Source organism: Rhinolophus ferrumequinum, chromosome 8 (genome assembly GCF_004115265.2).
Source record: "Rhinolophus ferrumequinum isolate MPI-CBG mRhiFer1 chromosome 8, mRhiFer1_v1.p, whole genome shotgun sequence".
In the NCBI taxonomy this organism is placed as follows: Eukaryota; Metazoa; Chordata; class Mammalia; order Chiroptera; family Rhinolophidae; genus Rhinolophus; species Rhinolophus ferrumequinum.
The window spans coordinates 29707557-29725467 of NC_046291.1; the positions used below are offsets into that span (position 1 = coordinate 29707557).

Here is a 17911-nt window from a genome sequence, read left to right on the forward strand (position 1 = left end):
ATACATGTGACTCAGAATCTAGCTTTTTTCTTCTTAACAATCTAACTTCCAGATCATTCCATATCAATACATATACATTATCCTCTTTCTTTTAAATGGTTGTATAAAATGGTTCCATTCTTAGACTGTATCATTAGATTCCAAAATTAGGTGACTACTGGTTTCAGTAGACCTGAAAATGTAGAGATTGTAGATTGTGATAAGGAAGAGAGAGGTCAGAAAGTAGAGGTAGAAAAGTGGTTGTAAAAGAAAGGAGAACAGAGCAAAAAGAAATTAAAAGATAGAATAGACAGGAACAGGCTTATACCCTATTTTCCCAAAAATAAGACCTAGCTGGACAATCAGCTCTAATGCATCTTTTGGAGCAAAAATTAATATAAGACACAGTCTTATATTAATTATATTATACCCGGTCTTATATTATAGTAAAATAAGCCTGGGTCTTATATTAATTTTTGCTCCAAAAGATGCATTAGAGCTGATGGTCTGTCTAGGTCTTATTTTCAGGAAAACACGGTATAAACTGAAGAATAAGAGTAACAAGAGAGGTGGAGATTGAAAATACACAAAAGAGAAGGGATAATAATGGAGCAAAGTCTCTAAGAGGATTGGAAGGAATCCTGGGTTCAGGTAAAGGGATTAACCTTGAGAGGACAGAACACCTCTTTTAAGGAAAAGGAAAGGAAGGGTGGGGCTGCAGGTAGGTTTTGTATTAATGGCTAGTGGGAGTTAAGGAAATTCCTCCCTCATGGTCTCATTTTCTTCAGAAATGTAGGAGGCAAGTTTTTTATATTTTACTTTTTTTTACCAAAGGAGGTGGATGGGTAGAAATCTGTAAGAAGGTAAGAGAGAGTGCCGGTTGGGAACAGCAGGGGGCTGGGAATAGAAATTCTGAGTAGCAATTTGTAAAGGACTATTAGGCTTAACAAGATTGCCTGAACCCATGGAAGTCCCGAATGAAGTTGGACACCTTTGGTTTGCACTGGTGCCAATTCTCAGGGTTTTGTGATTTCCAGCACTGGTGCAACAGTGGACAACATTGGTTGAATTGTTACAGACTAACGGTTTGGCAGATGGGCGAAGGATCAAGGAGGCAATTGAGCTGAGGGTGTTGGTGAACATGATAGACCATTTATGCCAGGAGCTTCAGATCCTGACTGCACTTCCGTTGTTGATGGTCTGAATACACGTTTATGATGGCACACCGCCTAGAAGCAGACGGCTCTCACCAACTGTGTGCCAAGAATTGCGGCTCGGGAAAATCTTCATGAGAGGACTTGGGTGCGAGTTGAGATGGGGTGGGCTGTGGCTGCGACAAGCAGATTGTCGTGAAATTGTGTGCTGGGCAAGCAAATTGGTTTTAATCATATTGTATACTGGGGAGCCTTGTGGGAATCATAGAAGAGGCCAATTCGTTTCCTCTTTCCTTACTTACTCTATCCTTTAGGGTTGCCACTAAGTAGTATGAAAACAGCATGAACACTAGACCAACCTGTGCGGCGAGGCGATGGCGTCACTTGCGGCGGCGGAAGCGACTACCGTTAGGGTACAGTCCATAGAAGCAGTTTGAAGCTATTTTAGCCTTTTCGCTTTAAAGAGTAGCTAGCTTACTCTTCTGACTCTTGCAGTTCGAGATGGTAACAAAATGACTACAACTCCCAACCACCCTAGCAACCAGCAGTTACCATGGCATCACTGGGTAGGTAGGCCTCAGCGACTCCACGTTACGTCATCGCCCAAGTGTGCTTCGGCACTGGTGGTTCCGCCCTATTTTAAGGGAGGGGCGGTACTTCTAAAGATGTTGTCCGCAGTGGCCAACGCCTCTTGGATAATTTTGATCCGTACCAGACGCCGTCGGCACCTAAACTCCACCTACTTCGGGAGCAATCCCGGTCCGCTTTCACTCTCACTCGCCGTCCTGCAGCCCCGCCTCTGCCTGGAGGCCCCGCCCCCCGTGAATCAGCTGATCTCGCGGATGCGCTGGGCTGCAAGCTCGCTCCGGATACAGACCGCCGTGCTGCGGGCGGAGCGTCAGGTGAGCGAGCGCGCATCCCCTGAGTCGCCACTTGGTTTCCGAGGGCTGACTGGCCCGGGCCTCCTGTGTGCGGGAGGCGGGATCTGGGAGCGAGGCGCAGGGCCAGGCCCGGGAGCGCGCTGCGGGAACCCAGGGAGAGGGCGCCCTCTCATTCCCAAGCCTGCGTCCGACCGACGGCGCCTGCCAGTGGAGGAGCACCCGACGCCGCTCCTTCGCTCCGGCCCCAGGTTCTTTCTCCCCCTTTCCTCCCTCCCAAGACGGGGCGCCACTGCGGTGGTCTCAGCGGTGTGAAATTCTTTCACGCGACCCCTTCCCGGCTCCACCCACTCTGCCTTTCACCCATTCATTGATGAGGATTTATTGAATGTCACTCCAGGCGCTGAGCGGATAAACCCGGGTCCCTGGCCGCGAGCATTGGTGAGAATCCCAGGCGGGTTTGCCCCAGGAATGCAGATCGCGGAGAGTGGGCCGAGGGTTGTGGTGGCTTAAAAAGGTGGTTGAGGAAAAAGAAAATGACTTTGATATTAAGAATTAGTAGTTTAGCCAAGTCCTTTGGTGTGTCAAGTGATCCACCAGAGGGTGGTAAGTTCTCTTGAGATGTGAAGACAGGAAAATAACATAGGGGCTATCTTGAGGAAATGATTCTGATGCTGGTTTGGGTGATCTTGGGTAATAGGGTGACTTTGGGGACAAGAAACTATATTTTGGCAGAAGTATTGTACACAGCTTAGGCCTTTGATGACGAGGGAAGAGGAAAAGGCACTCTGGCTGAAGTGGCATATTCCAAGTACAGTATTCTAGTGCTGGTTTCGGATGGAAAGGAAATAACTGTTGAAGCCTTTTCGATTAGTTGTGAATGTTCTTTAAAAGGCTTTACAGTTGTGTGACGTGTTTGTTTTCAATAGGTACAAACATTCAACAAACCTGTTGGTCCAATATTGTTTCAGTTTACCATAAATATGAATGATTTGGAGTCACCACTTGAACTTTGAGTTAGTGAATACTTAAAGGATTTAAAGCAGTGAAAAATTTACTTTTGCAGTCCATTGCAATATTTTAATCTTACTAATATAAGCATAGTGGTTAAGATCCTAGGCTTTGAATCTGGACATACCTGGAGTCAACATTCAGTTACATCTTTGACTTTGGGAAAGTTACTTAATTTCCATTTAATGGTTCATGTATCATATTTATTGCAGTGCCTGGTACAGCTATTTTTATGATTATTAATTTCTTCTTACAGTATATCATGACCCAAACTGACATTTTTTTCCTAAATGGTGGGAAAGAAAAGTGAATATTTTTAGAAAAGCACTATAGTTCACTTTTTAAAATAAAGGGATAGTGTCCAGATAATTTGATGATACATAGACTTAGAGAAAATAATGATTTCAGGTTGGTCTGTAGTAACTTTGGTATTCCATAAGGGCATTTTGATGTGGAAAAGTTGCTGATGGAATCTATGCCTAGTTTAAATTTAATACTTAGCAAACTATGACTACTATTGACAGAGTCAAGGTTCATAATTATAGCAAGAAAAGTTCAAAGCTGTTTCACAATATTAACATTTGAAAAGATGATGAAGTATCAGACAGGTAATTTTGGGAGGGAAATTTGAGTGGTGTTATATAAGCCTCTTATTTTTTAAAAATAGATTTAAGCAATGTGAACTGGAATCCCTTCTCTCCAAATTGCAGCCTTTCACAATTTAGGTTGTGATTTGAGACACTTTGGGCATTTTGACTGTTAAAGAAGCAAAGGGTATATTAAAAACTTCACTGAGACCTGATTTTAGGTTTTGTGTGGTTAGATGGAAAGACTACTATTGATTGTCTATCTTTTCAGGAAAAACATAGGTTTAATGTAGTATTGCTAGGTCCATTCTAAAAGTATTGCCAAAGACTATGACTGACTTGTAAAAACCTTCCATTATTCTGTATTAATATGAAACGAGGTAAGGTATGGGTTGAAAAATAGGAAGGAATGTATGCAGCATTATTTACAATAGCCAAGATATAGAGTGTCCATCAGTGGATGAATGGACAAAGAAGAAATGGTACATATGTGCAATGGAATATTACTCAGCCATAAAAAAGAATGAAATCTTGCCCTCTGGAACAACATGAATGGACCTAGATGGTTTTGTGCTGAGTGGAGCAAGTCAGATAGAGAAAGACAAATGCTGTATGATTTCACTTATGTGTGGAATCTAAAGAACAAGATGAACAAAGCAGAAACAAATTCGTAGATACAAATAACATTTTAATGGTTGCCAACTAAGAAGAGGGTTGCCGGGGTAGGGGAGGGGGGAAAGGGGTGTGAAATGGATAAACTATGGTTTATTCATGCAATGGAATACTATCCCTTAGTAAAAACGAATGAACTAGATCTATGCTTATCAACATGTGGTTATCTCAAGTACATAACGTTGACCGAAAAAAGCAAGTTCTCAAAGGATACATACAGTATGATACATTCATATACTGTTTTAGAGGAATATAGCCTACATTTTTTTATTGCTACACATGTATCTAATGAAAGTACATATAAGTATAAGAATGTACATGGAAATAAGACACATTAGGAGAAGTGGCTAACTCTGGAGAAGAAAGGTTTGGTGGGGGTTCCTCCAGAACTTTATAACTTTTTCTTCTATTTTAAAAGGAACTGAAGCAAATATGAAAATATGTTAATATCTGTTAAAACTGAGTGATGAGTACATAAATTAGTTTTTTTTTTACAGATTTATGTATGATTAAGATAGTTTTTAAAACTAGCACTTTAAAATTTTTATTTAACTTTAAAATTTTTATTTATAATCAAGACTCTCTCCCAATATGCTTTCTTTATTTTACTTTCTAGTCTCAAAGTTTTTGACTCTGGAAAAATAATTCTTTCCTCCCTGCAATAGGAAAAGAATGTGCCTGTGCAGCGCCACAGTATCAAGATTTTCTAAGGAGAAGAGACAGACCAAATTATTTAGTCATTTTTACTTTGCTGTTTGAGTTTTTCTCCTGGGAAATGCTTTTCTTCGGACATGAGGAATGATCCTTCTGAAAAGGCTGCAGGGGAATTTCAGTTCTAGAGACTCTTGGCAAATGCAGGCGTATATTGATCATGAACACTCACAGTATTGGGGAACAGGTTGACAGAGTGACTCAGATACAAAATTACCACAGATATCACCTGGTCATTTACACTTTTTAAAGTTTGGGTGGTAAACTCAATGTGGTAAACCTGAGTTTATACTGTGACTACAGTATACTGTGAATGCAGCTGTAGGTGGCCTAATTATTACTCAAAGAAAATAATTTTCTCTTTACAGGTATTTTTTAAATAATTGTTTTATGTTTCAGTTTACATACAATATTATACATACAATAAATTTACATACAATAAATTACAGTTTATTGTATTTATTGTATTATTTTGTATTATTGTATTGTATTTTGTATTATTGTATTATGTATTGTATTATTTATTGTATTTACATACAATAAATTACAGTTTACATACAATATTATATTAATTTCAGGTGTACAACATAGTGGTTAGACATTTCTATAACTTATGAAGTGATCACCCTGCTAAATCTAGTACCCATTTGATACCACCATACAGTTATTACAATATAATTGACTATATTCCTTATGCTATACTTTCCATCCCCACTACTATTTTGTAACTACCAATTTTTATTTCTTAATCCTTTCCCCTTTTGTACCCATCTCCAATCCCCCTCCTAATTGGCAACCATCAAAATGTTATCTGGATCTATGAATTTATTTCTGTTTTGTTTGTTTTGTTCTTTAGATTCTTACATATAAGTGAAATCATATGACATTTTTCTTTCTCTATCTGACTTACTCTACTCAGCACAGCACCCTCTAGGACCATCCATGTTGTTGCAGATGGCAAGATTTCATTCTCTTTTATGGCTGAGTAATAAATATTCCATTGTATATATATGTACCACCTCTTCTTTAGCCATTCATCTATTGATGGACACCCAGATTGCCTCCACATCTTGGCTATTGTAAATAATATTGCAATGAACATATGGATGCCCATGTCCCTTTGAAGTAGTGTTTTGGGTTTCTTTTGATAAATACCCAGAAGTGGAATTACTGGGTCCTTCTTTGTCTCTTGTTATAGCCTTTGTTTTAAAGTCTATTTTGTCTGGTATAAGTATTGCTATCCCAGATTTTTTGTTTGTTTGTTTATATATTCATGAAATATCTTTTTCCATCCCTTTACTTTCAGTCTATATGCCTTTACATCTGAAGTGAGTCTCTTGTGGGCAGCATATGTAAAGGTGTACTTTTTTTTTTTTTTAATTAGTTTCAGGTGTGCAAAGCAACATAATCCTTAGACATTTACAACCCTCACAAAGTAATTGACCCTCTCCCTCAGGCTAGTACCTCTAGGGTCTTCTTTTCTTATTCATTCGTTGGAGCCTTTAATCCATTTGCATTTAAAGAAATTGTTGATATGTAGTTATTGCCACTTTATTCATAATTTTGATGTTTTTTCCTTCTTAAAGTAGTCCCTTTAACATTATTTGTAATACTGGTTTGGTGGTGATGAATTCCTTTAGATTTTCTTGTCTGGGAAGCTCTTTATTTGTCCTTTGATTCTAAATGATAGCTTTATTGTGTAGAGTAATCTTAATTGTAGGTCCTTGCTTTTCATCACTTTGAATATTTTGTGCCAATCCCTTCTGGCCTGTAAAGGTTCTGTTGAGAAATCAGCTGACAGTCTTATGGGCGCTCCCTTGTAGGTAACTAGCTTAAGATTCTTGCTGTCTTGCTGCTTTTAAGATTCTGTCTGTATCTTTAATCTTTGCTATTTTAATTATGATGTGTCTTGGTGTGGGCCTCTTTGGGTTCATCTTGGTTGGGACTCTCTGCGCTTCCTGGGCTTGCATGTCTATTTCCTTCTCCAGGTTAGGGAAGTTTTCCGTTGTTATTTCTTTAGCTAGGTTTTCAATTTCTTACTGTCTCTCTTTTTCTGGTACCCCTATGATGAGAATGTTGGCATGCTTGATGTTGTTAAATAGGCCCCTTAAACTATTCTCTCTTTTTTGGATTCCTTTTTCTTTTTGTTGCTCTGATTGGGTATTTTATGCTACTTTATCTTCTAAATCGCTGATTCAACCCTCTGCTTCATCTAATCTGCTGTTGATTCCCTCTAATGTTTTCTTTATTTCAGTTATTGTATTCTTCATTTCTGACTGGTTCTTTTTTGTGTTTTCCATCTCTTTGTTGAAGTTCTCACTGAGATCATCATTGAGCATCATTATAACCAGTTTTTTGAACTCTGTGTCTGGTTGATTACATGCCTCCATTTTGTTTAATTCTTTTCTGAAGCCTTAGGTTCTGATCTTTCATTTGGGATGTATTTTTTTGTCCCCCCCATGTTGGATGCCTGCCTGTGTTTGTTTCTATGTATTAGATAGAGCTACTATGTGTTCTAGTCATAGTAGAGTGACCTTATGTAGTAGGTGTCCTATGGAGCCCAGTGACGCAGCCTCTCTGGTCACCTGAGCCAGGTGCTCCAGGTGTGTCCCTTGTGTAGGTTGTGTGTGCCCTCCTGTTGTAGTTGAGCCTTGGTTGCTGTTTGCACATTAATGAGAGGGATTGACCTTAGAGCTGATTTGTTGTGAGGACTGGTCGTGAGTACAGGAGTTTTACCCTGTTTCCTTGAAAATAAGACCTAGCTGGACAGTCAGCTCTAAATGCATCTTTTGGAACAAAAATTAATATAAGACCGGGTATTATATTATATAAAACCCGGTCTTATATTATAGTAAAATAAGACTAAGGCTTATATTAATTTTTTCTCCAAAAGACGCATTAAAGTTGATTGTCCAGTTAGGACTTATTTTCGGGGAAACACGGTATTCAGGGGCTGACCTTATGGATCAAGATTCACTTCAGCAGGGCTCTGGTGCCTGCCCAGTCTGCAGAGGCAGCCAGGTGGTGCTTTAGCTGGGTCCAAAGCTGGACACCAGCATGCCCACCCCAGGGCTTCCTGGGAGGGGCCACCAAGCAATTTGTAGATGGTAACCACCTGTGCTTGGCTTGGAGATGCCTGGGAGAGGCTAAGCTGTGACCCTAGGCTGGCTGCCGAATGCCAGGCCTGGGGCTGCTTAGCAAGAGGTATGAGGTACACCAAGGCCACATGCTGCTTGTTTGGATTTGTGAACCTTTGAGAGATTTTAGGAAAGTCTGCAGCATGACTCAAGACAGGCTATTTGTGTGGAAAAACCACTGGAAGTGGTTTGAGTGGGCCTGAAAGTTGGGTGGGGCAGGATCTCAGGGAAGCATCAGGATGGAATTAATGGTGTTAGCTACGTTGATGGAGACTGAAATAGGGTGGCTGCCTGGCCTGAGTCTGCATGCTGGGAGGGGGGAGAGCTCAACAAAGGAACAGTAGCTTCTGCCAGAGCTTCTCTTTGGGAGAAAGCTGTCCCTCCAGCCCTTGTGCTGAAGCCAGACAATTCAGTTCCTCCCTATATGTCTTTTGCACCTTTCAAGCTGCTGCCCCAGTGCTGGAGTTCAGAGTGACTAAGTCCATGTGCAGGCCCTTTCAGAGGAATGCCTGGGACTCCAGCAGCCAGTCTTTCGTCTCACTCAGCCACAATCTCTGCTGGTTTTCACAGCCAGAAGTTGTGGGGACTTCTCTTCCCCACACTGGAATCCTGGGCTGGGGAGCCTGGTGTGGGACTGGGACCCCTTGCTCCTCAGGAAGTACCTCTGCAGCTGAGATATCCCTCCCGATTTTTAACTGCCACTTGCTAGTGTGGGACCAGCCCATTCTGTGTCTCCACTGCTCCTAGTCTCGACATGGCTTCTTCTGTATATCCTGAGTTGTAGGACTTCTGTTCAGCTAGACTTCAGTTGATTCTCAATGACGATTTTTCTGTAGTTTAGTGGTAATTTTTGTGTGGTTATAAAAGGATGCAAGCATAGAGTTTATGTACTGTGCCATCTTGACTGGAAATCTCTTTACAGGTATTAATAAGTAAATGTGATGACAATGTGCTAAATGATTGAGTAGTGAACACTTAATTTGATAGCTGATCTCTAATATGACCTCAGTATTTAAACTTGTGAGTTAAACAGTATTTTCATTTTTAATCCAGAATACCTGTTATTAGCATTCTCAAAATAAATGAAATACATCTCCAAAGTAGTATTTTTGGGCATGTATACTCCCTGTTCAGTTAGTGGCCTCAATCTTGATATCCTTAATCAATGGATGTTATTGATTGGTAAAATTAGCAAACATACTTTGAACTACTATTGCCTTTAAAGAATTGTGGCCATTTTAATAAAAGAATAGCAAAATATTAAAGGAGTAAACAGTTTGTGTCAGAAATTATACTCCAACATTAATAACAGGCACAAAATATTGCAGTACCTAGGAATTTGAAATTCAATTGCTAGTATTACAATATCCATCAAATTATGTCACGGGAATTTTAGTAATCTGGAAAAGTGCACTTTAAAAATATGCAGTGGGTACAAAAAGGAGCTAAATAGGAATTGCTGGGCATTTATTTTACCATGTTTACCACCTCCCCTCCGTGGTAATATCCATTTTAGATGATTCTGGCAATCAGGAAAGTGCAGTTTTAGTAATTTTCAAGGTGAAATTAGCAGGCATAAAAAAGACTACGAAGCCTTGGTGTCCCTGATTGCACCAGAAACTGTCTCCAACTATTAAATAGAAAGGACTATTCTTTTCTGGGTTATCTAACATTTGTGAAGTGACATGAAATAAAAGTATCTTCATTGTAGGAAATACCATTAGCAAATTAAGTATGAGAGGTTCTACTATGAGATGACACTTTCCTTTTGTGTCTGATACTGACTTTTATTACAGGCACTAGAAATCTTCTGTATCATCTGGAAGTCCATAGATGGAACTTAAGATCAAGGGCTGTCTCATTGAGTACTCAAATGTAGCCACTAGGTTGTGTTTGCTATGGGTACAAGAGTATACCGATGAATAAGTCATAGTTTATGACCTCTATGAGTTTATATTTTGAATCAGTGACTTAGTGCATTATCTCATTAATAACAACATTTGTAAATAACAAGCACTTTTAGGTCAATCTACTGACTTTATTCAGTACGTTAATTTACCAAATCCCTGAACTCTGGGTCAGTATTTAAGAGGCTAGCCAGCTCCCATAGTGGTATCAGACAATGCCTCTGATGAAGCAATTAAAGCTGAGAGGGCTGCATTTGAAGTGGCCTTGACCTTTGATGGTGATTGGTTTGTCAAGGCTTCACTGCAAGGTGAGTGTTCCTCGACCTTCAGCAGTGGTTGATAAAGGCCTAGGAGGCAGGATATGCAGGAAGTAGCAGTTGTTGATGTATAGATTAGTTGTAAGTCAGCTGTTTGAGTCAGAAGTTGCTTTAATCTCTGTGTAAACATATTGCTTGAGCCTCTAAAAGCAAATATTTATTAAGCCTGTACCATGTGTAAAATATCATAGTGTCTTAAATTATTGTTTACCACCTTCACAGTATAAAATATAAACTCTGGTTACTACATTGCAATAAAATGCAGTCAACTCAGACTTTAAAATTAGAGTATAAATGACTGCATGAAATCTGTAGTAGTTTTATATCAGATTCAATCTATAGCCAAATTCCTTTTAGAGCATTATAGTACAGTTTGCTTCTGTATTATTATTTTTATTGTCTTCCTATTTTAATGTCTTGTCATTCTAAACACTAATATCATTACTGTTGTAACTACAGTTAGTCATTGCTAATATTTTACTATTTTAATCGACACATCTATTTTAAACCAGTAAGTGAGACAGGAGAATCAGAGTAGAAGGTCCCAGGTTTGCTACTGTAAGTTAGTTTTCTTATACCTTGACAGTAGTGCCTACTTTATAGAGAATCATTCTTTTAGACAGAAAGACAGACCATACTTGTAGGTTAAACTCCTTAAGAGCAGGAACTTGTTTTTTTTTTTAAATAAATGCCTAATCTCTCTATAGATATTTACTGAGTACCTGTTATATATCAGGACTATGTTAAGCAGCTGGGAAATAATAGGGAATAAGATATTTTTGGCTTCCATGTAAGTTTTAGATTAGCATACCTGGAACATAAATAGGTACAAAAAAACACATGTGGTTTTAGTTGTTGAAATTTAAGCATTTGAAAGTATATTTATGACTGAAAATTTACCTTTCACTAAATTATTAAGGCAAAAGGACTTTATCCAGAGAATAAAGTTTACTAGAGATGAATACATAGACTCCTACATAATTTATTTTTTCTCTTTGTATTTAGGATATTAGTCCACTAACACATTTCTGTTCTCATTAAAAATTGTTATTTATATTCTGCCTTGTTCCTGAAAGTATTTAATGTAGTTTACAAAAATGTATAAATATGGCAAGATAAAATAAAGAAACAGAATGAATGGAGCCAGGAGTGATATTAGAATACATAGAATAGATATCGCTTCTCGGCCTTTTGGCTAAGATCAAGTGTAGAATACATAGCATACATATGAGGTGTAATCAAAAATATGATTAATGTTTAAATAAAAAAAATTTATTACATTAACAGACACATTGCCATTAATCCCCCTCAAAATACTCCCCCTCACTTCGAACACACTTATCCCATCATTCTTGCCACTTTCTGAAGCAGTTCTGGAAGTCCTCTTTCATGAGTGTCTTTAGTTGTGCTGTCATGGCTGCCTCAATGTCCTGAATCATTTTGACTTTGGGGAAGAGCCAGAAGTTGCATGGTGCTAGATCTGGTGAATAAAGGGGATGAGGACACACCGTAATGTTTTTATTTGACAGAAATTGTTGTATACCAGAAGAGATATGTGGCATGGAGCATTGTTGTGATGGAGGATGATTTAGCACACTTTAAAACACACCTTCTTTCAACCATAGCTCACACTGACTGACTGCCAAACAAATTGAAACTTGTCACACACTGTTACTAAGGTTCGACGCGCTGCTCGTCATGTTGAAGATCCTGCCTTCCCATTGAATGGCACTCGACAGCAGCATTCACCATATTTTTTGATCACAATGGAAAGGCTCTTTGTCACACATCGCTTCTGGTATGGCAGTATCTATCAAATAAAAACATTATTGTGTGTCCTCATCCACCTTATTCACCGGGTCTGGCACCGTGTGACTTCTGGCTCTTCCCCAAAGTCAAAATGACTATGAAAGGTAAACATTTTGAATTGATTCAGGACATCGAGGCAGCCATGAGAGCACAACAAAAGACCCTCATGAAAGAGGACTTCCAGAACTGCTTCAGACAGTGGCAAGAACTATGGGATAAGTGTGTTCAAAGCAAGGGGAAGTATTTTGACAGGGATTAATGGCAATGTGCCTTTTACTGTAATAACTTTTTTAAAATTTAAACATTCACTGTATTTTTTGATCACATCTCGTACTGTGAACTTCTAGTCAGTTACAGGTGCCATCATATGGGACTCTTATCCTCCCACCACAAAATCTATAATCCTGCCTATATCTTTACCTGTAGTTTCCTTTCTTTTAAAAATGTAGACCCTGCCTTTTATGAAAGATCAATCCCACCACATGTTCTGGATGTTATCCTCTTTCAGTTTGTGCAGGACTTTGGTTCTGCCCTCTGTCCTTATCTCCCTTGCATGTAGGATCGATGTCATTGTCCTGCAAACATATTCAACGATCTCTCATTCCCCTCTCCCAACACACAAAAAAACACACCCTTGATCTTCACATTTCTCTCCAGGTACTGTTCCATTTCTCTGTTTGACATTTCAACAGCATTTTTCAAAAGAATCAATTACATGAACTTTATTTTCATGTCCTTACCTCCCATTTATAGCCAAGCTACTCCGGTCTGGATTTCAGTCCCCTCTCACAGCACTGAAACTGTGGCCGTGCTCAGCAGTGATATCTGTGTTGGCACATCCAGTGGACACTTTTCAGTTCTCATCTTATAAATCCCAGCTGCACTGACCTATTGACCAGTTGTTTCTGCTGGAAACACTCTCTGCTTCGCTTATGTGTTCGTGTTCCTCGTGCCTCTCAGGCCACTTCTCACCTCAGTCATTTTCCTTTGTTCTTCATCCTGTCCCACCGAGGTGCCGGAGCTCCTTACATCTTGACCTTTGGCTTTCCTTTCTCTTAATACACACGCCAGTGATATTACCCATTGTCTTGGTTTCAGATATTATCCGTATGCCTTCCCAAGTCTGTTATCTGTAGTTGAGACCTTTCTTCTGAACTCCATACTCATATATCATCTAATTACTTGACATGTGCTCTTTGATTTCTCACAGGCATCTTGAACTTAAAATAAAAATTTTTTTATCTCACCGGAATCATATCTTCTACTTCAGAATCCTCTCTTTCACTCTTCCCCATTTCAGTAAATGGGACCACCAACACATAGTTGTTCAAGGCAGAACCTACAGATCATTTTTGATACCCCCTTTTCCTCTGTCCCCGCCTATGTCTAATACATGACCAAGTCCTAGTTGTTCTAGGACAAAGCACTGCTGTCATTCATTTACCTCTTTCTTTCTACCAAATTGACAGCCCTGTATGAAATTAAAGAGCTCAGACCTCCTCCCACTGAGAAGATGATCCAAGCGAGTATAGGATATTCCTTGCAAAATTAATTTGGACACCATATATGAGAATGTTTACCATAAAACTGATTTAAGACTTTTGAAACGTAAATCATCACCATTAAAAATAAATCATTAAAGCACCTATAGAATGTCTTGTAAGCAATGCAACTTTCTAGTGTACTCTCCAAGATGAAGTTGATGTTTGAAGTACATAAAAGAAACTAATTGAAGTATAAAATAATTCAAAGTTGGGGACCCCTACCAAAAATGATAGTTTTTGTTTTAGAATACAAGTTCCTAGTCCCTTTTTTGTAATCTTTGAGGCAAAATATGTTTTGAAATTCAGGATTTTTTTAATCTTTATAATATGGTGCATAAACTACATATAACACTTCCTGTGGGACCTTTGGTACCATCCCATAATCATATTAATATTTCTGCAGCAAAATATACGAATATTTACACTAAAGGGGTAAAAACTAAATAACCCCACGTTAGTTCAGGTCAGGTTTTGCTGTCAGATGAGTTCAGATCAGATTAGATTTTGCCACCAGAAGAGTTATGAAAAAACTTTCCGTTTCTCAGGTTTTGGACTTTGGATTTCTGGGTAAAGTATTATGGACCTGTAGGTAGTTTGTAGCCTTTCTTTCTGGCAATACTTAGGACATCTAGGCCAGAATTTTTTTAGGGCACTCCTAGATCATGGTGTTAAAATCATATCGTCTGCATGTAAGATAGCTTATTTTTCTCTGTTAAATGTAACAGGAGGGTGTGTGTCCAGTGGGATCTAAAATTGGAGTCAATTCATTCAGAACCAAGGTTTGCTCTTTGTGTTAAAGGGCCATCATCTGAGAGTTTAATTACTTCACATTTCACTGTGAAGCAGATAATTTGAAGTATAGCGTGGTATACTTTTAAAATAAAGCTGGCTTTGTTCTGTTGTTCATAGAACGTAATACCTGGAGGGGATGCTAGAATCTATTTTGCTTATTTTACAGATGTCATTGATCTCTGGAAATGCAAGGAAAAAGAGGACCCCACATTTTCTGACTCTGTACAACATCCCACAGCTTCTGTGTCAGAGCAGAGTACAGGGATCCTGTCCCACAAAGGAATCTAGAGTGAGGACCTTCAAGGATACCTGGGGAGAAATATCCCCAGCAGAAGCCACATGATTAGGCCATTTTATAACTATTCAAAGTGTGAAGCACTAAAAACATAAGGAAGTTTAAATGCTATTTGAATGGTTGAGGCAAGTCTTACAGATTTTCTGGAGAGGGGATCATAAAATATTAGAAAAACAATTTTTTCATTTACTTTTTCTGTATGGATACATAATTGAGAAAGAATGTTAGAGTAAATGGAGTTGGTAAATGCCACTTATATTTAAGTACATGAGGTAAAACTTAATGATACAAGCTTCCCATATTTAGCTGCAATATTCCTTTTTAGTTATGTTTCCTTTGCAGTCTTTTCTGTTTTTCTCATTGCCCTGTTGAAATTTCAGGCAGACATGTCTTCTTGGAAGAAGTCAAACGTTAACCACCATTAAAACAAAATGAGATAGGTCTATAAATATTGATTCAGAAAGCTGTCTCTGAAATAGTATATTAGCTAGCTTTCTGTCGCTACTGTACCAAATTGCTACACACTTAGTGGCTTGAAATAACTCAGATTTATTATTTTACAGTTCTTTAGGTTAAAGGTCAGACAAGTCTCATTGGGCTAAAATCAAGGTGTCAGCAGGGCTGCATCCTTTTCTGCAGGCTATAGGAGAGAATCCAGTCCTTAACCTTTTCCAGCTTTTAGAGGCCATCCACATTCTTTGGTTATCTCCTCCCCCCAAATCTTGAAAATGAGCAATGTAGCATCTCTCTGACCCTGCTTCCATCATCACATCTCTTTTTCTCTCTCCTTCTGCCTCCCTCTTGCACTTTTAAGGACTCTTAATTTCATCAGGATAAGCTAGATAATCTCCCTATCTTGAGGGCAGCTGACTAGTAACCTTAATTTCCCTTTGCCATGTAACCTAACATATTCACAGGTTGTGGGCATTAGGACGAGGGCGTCTTTGGGACCATTTTTCTGCCTAACCTACGTAGTAACTCACAAAAGAAAGTTGTGAAACAGTTTGTAGAATTTTAATTCCATTTGGATTTGAAAAAAATGAGCGGTGGTGTGAAATTATATGGTGTAGGTTGAAATCCCCTTTAAGAAAACTCTGTATTCAAAAATAGTACACTAAAATAGAAGAAAGATTTGACTTTTTTATTCACTTTACCAAAAAATTCTCAATATTTTTGAGTGTCAGGCAGTAGGACAAAAGTCAACTGACATACAGTTAATCAGTTGTCAAGTGTGTCATGCGCTTCCACAGCCTCCCAGAGGAGTTCTCTGGTTTCTGCTGGGTGTTGTTTAACTTGAATCAAGGCAACAGTTACTCCTTGATCTCTGATAGATACACAAGTTAGATCTGGCTTCAGAATTTCTCTGTATACCATTCTCTTTAGTACATTTCTCTGTACACCAATTTCTCTTTAGTCCATTTTACTAAAAGTTAATAACTATCACCCACAAAGCATAGCGCCACTTAATTGTATTTATTACATTAATAGCATGTATTCAATCTATTCAGATATCTTTTGTTTACATAGTTAGTACCCTTCATCCAACTTTGAATGATTCAAAATCTTTCTAAAATAAGCATTAGGTAAAGAGTAATTTCCTCCAGATACACAGATGGGAAACCGTAAGAATTCACTGGCAACCTGGAGTAAACAGATGGATCTTACATCACTCCTGCCGGGACGGGCTGTTTTCAGAGCAGTGACCATGCCGTATCTTTCTGCAGAAAAAAATCATAAATTTGGCCCCAGTATTTTTATGGTTCATACAAATAAAACCTCATTGTCTTTATTTCCATGAGTTTTGATGCCCTTAAAAATGTGACTTTCGTAGTTGAATTGCAGTGAGCATTTCTGTCTGTTTATTTCTCTTTACTAAACATTGAGTTTCTGAACTGATAGGTCATGATGTTTGTACCATAATTTTCATATAGCTCTTTTCTCTTTAATGGTTGATTTTAAAGCATATTTTAAAATTCAAACCTCTCTTTCAGCCCTTTGGATTATGGTTTTGAATTAAGGTTTATTTGGGGAAAATACTGCTAGTTCCAATAAGTGGAAAACTTTGTGTTTTAATGATACAATATTTTGTGTGCATTACTGAAAAATGTAAATTCAAACTACTTGAATTTGATACCTTACTGAAGAGATTTTAGAAATTCTTTCTTACTTAATTGGTATTTAAATATTCACGTGTTCCAGAAGCATTTAAAAAGTAATCTTAATGTTTATGAAATGAACTTAACACATTGAGTTTTTCAGATTGAAAACTGCCTTCTTTATAATAAAAAATAAACCAAACAAATCTGTCGCCTGACCAAGTACAGTATAATTGTAGCTAGTCTTTTCTTCCCTTGACATTACATTTGACAGTCAACAGGCATTTTTATAAGCTCAGTGGGAAGGCTCAGTCTAGATATTCCATTCTGGAAGCCAGGATATGAAATAGTTTAAATAGTTCCAGTGCATATTTATTGCCCAGTGAATGTGCACTTGTTAGAGGGCTGCCCTTTTTTTTTTTTTCCTTCCATCTGTGGGATAAAATAGCAAAGTATTCTTTTACTGCTCTTTGTGCTTACCTGTGTTTTGCCATTTAGGTCATTAAATGCAAAGAGGAAATGATTTGGTGATGGAGCGCTCCCACTGACTGATGGACTCAAAGAAGAGAAGGTAAAACCGTTTCTTCTTTCTCCCCTATCCTTCTAGGAAAACACAACAAACAATTCCATGTATGTGTAGCCTGTCTTCACTTTAATTTTCTTGATGATTGTTTAGCAGAAATAGTGACTTTTGTGTTGATTGGTAAAGAGAGAAAGATATTAAAATAAAGCTGATTAGTGATAAGCTTTGCTGCTAGTTCCTATCTTATGCTTCTAAAAGTTACAAAAGTCTTCATTTGTTTTAAAGGTTTCGAAGCCATTTTTCTCACAAGTAATTTTCAGTTTTCAGAAATAGCCTTATTAATTGTAATCATCTTCTATCCTTGAAAACTTGTCATGGATGTTATTTTAAAAGGAAGATTAAGATTGTGGCTTCCCTTCCATGAAACTGGGGTCATGCCTATTTACAATTTAGAGAAATATTATTTAACAAAAGTAGAGAAATTCCTAGATATTATGAA

At 38.2% G+C, this 17911-nt stretch overlaps 2 protein-coding genes and 1 pseudogene across 6 annotated transcripts in view; 2 read left to right on the top strand and 1 right to left on the bottom strand.

Moving 5' to 3' along the window:
* The window catches only part of CDK15 (cyclin dependent kinase 15), a 93154-nt gene extending 91374 nt beyond the window's left edge, over positions 1 to 1780 (bottom strand). The window contains exon 1 of one of the 2 annotated variants that reach the window (XM_033111518.1): positions 1686 to 1780. In XM_033111518.1, the coding sequence (XP_032967409.1) occupies positions 1686 to 1688 (3 nt within the window). In that variant the 5' untranslated portion in view covers positions 1689 to 1780. Of the gene's footprint in view, positions 1 to 1492 lie in introns of both variants that reach the window. The other variant, XM_033111519.1, reaches the window with a different exon arrangement.
* A 119-nt stretch (positions 1781 to 1899) lies between these two features.
* ALS2 (alsin Rho guanine nucleotide exchange factor ALS2) overlaps positions 1900 to 17911 on the top strand; it is a 73752-nt gene continuing 57740 nt past the window's right edge. Inside the window, exons 1-3 of one of the 4 annotated variants that reach the window (XM_033111513.1) lie at positions 2052 to 2262; positions 2412 to 2452; positions 17388 to 17460. In XM_033111513.1, the coding sequence (XP_032967404.1) occupies positions 17441 to 17460 (20 nt within the window). In that variant the 5' untranslated portion in view covers positions 2052 to 2262; positions 2412 to 2452; positions 17388 to 17440. The other 3 variants (XM_033111512.1, XM_033111515.1, XM_033111514.1) reach the window with 3 other exon arrangements.
* LOC117026381 (uncharacterized) lies at positions 11529 to 11661 on the top strand (annotated as a pseudogene).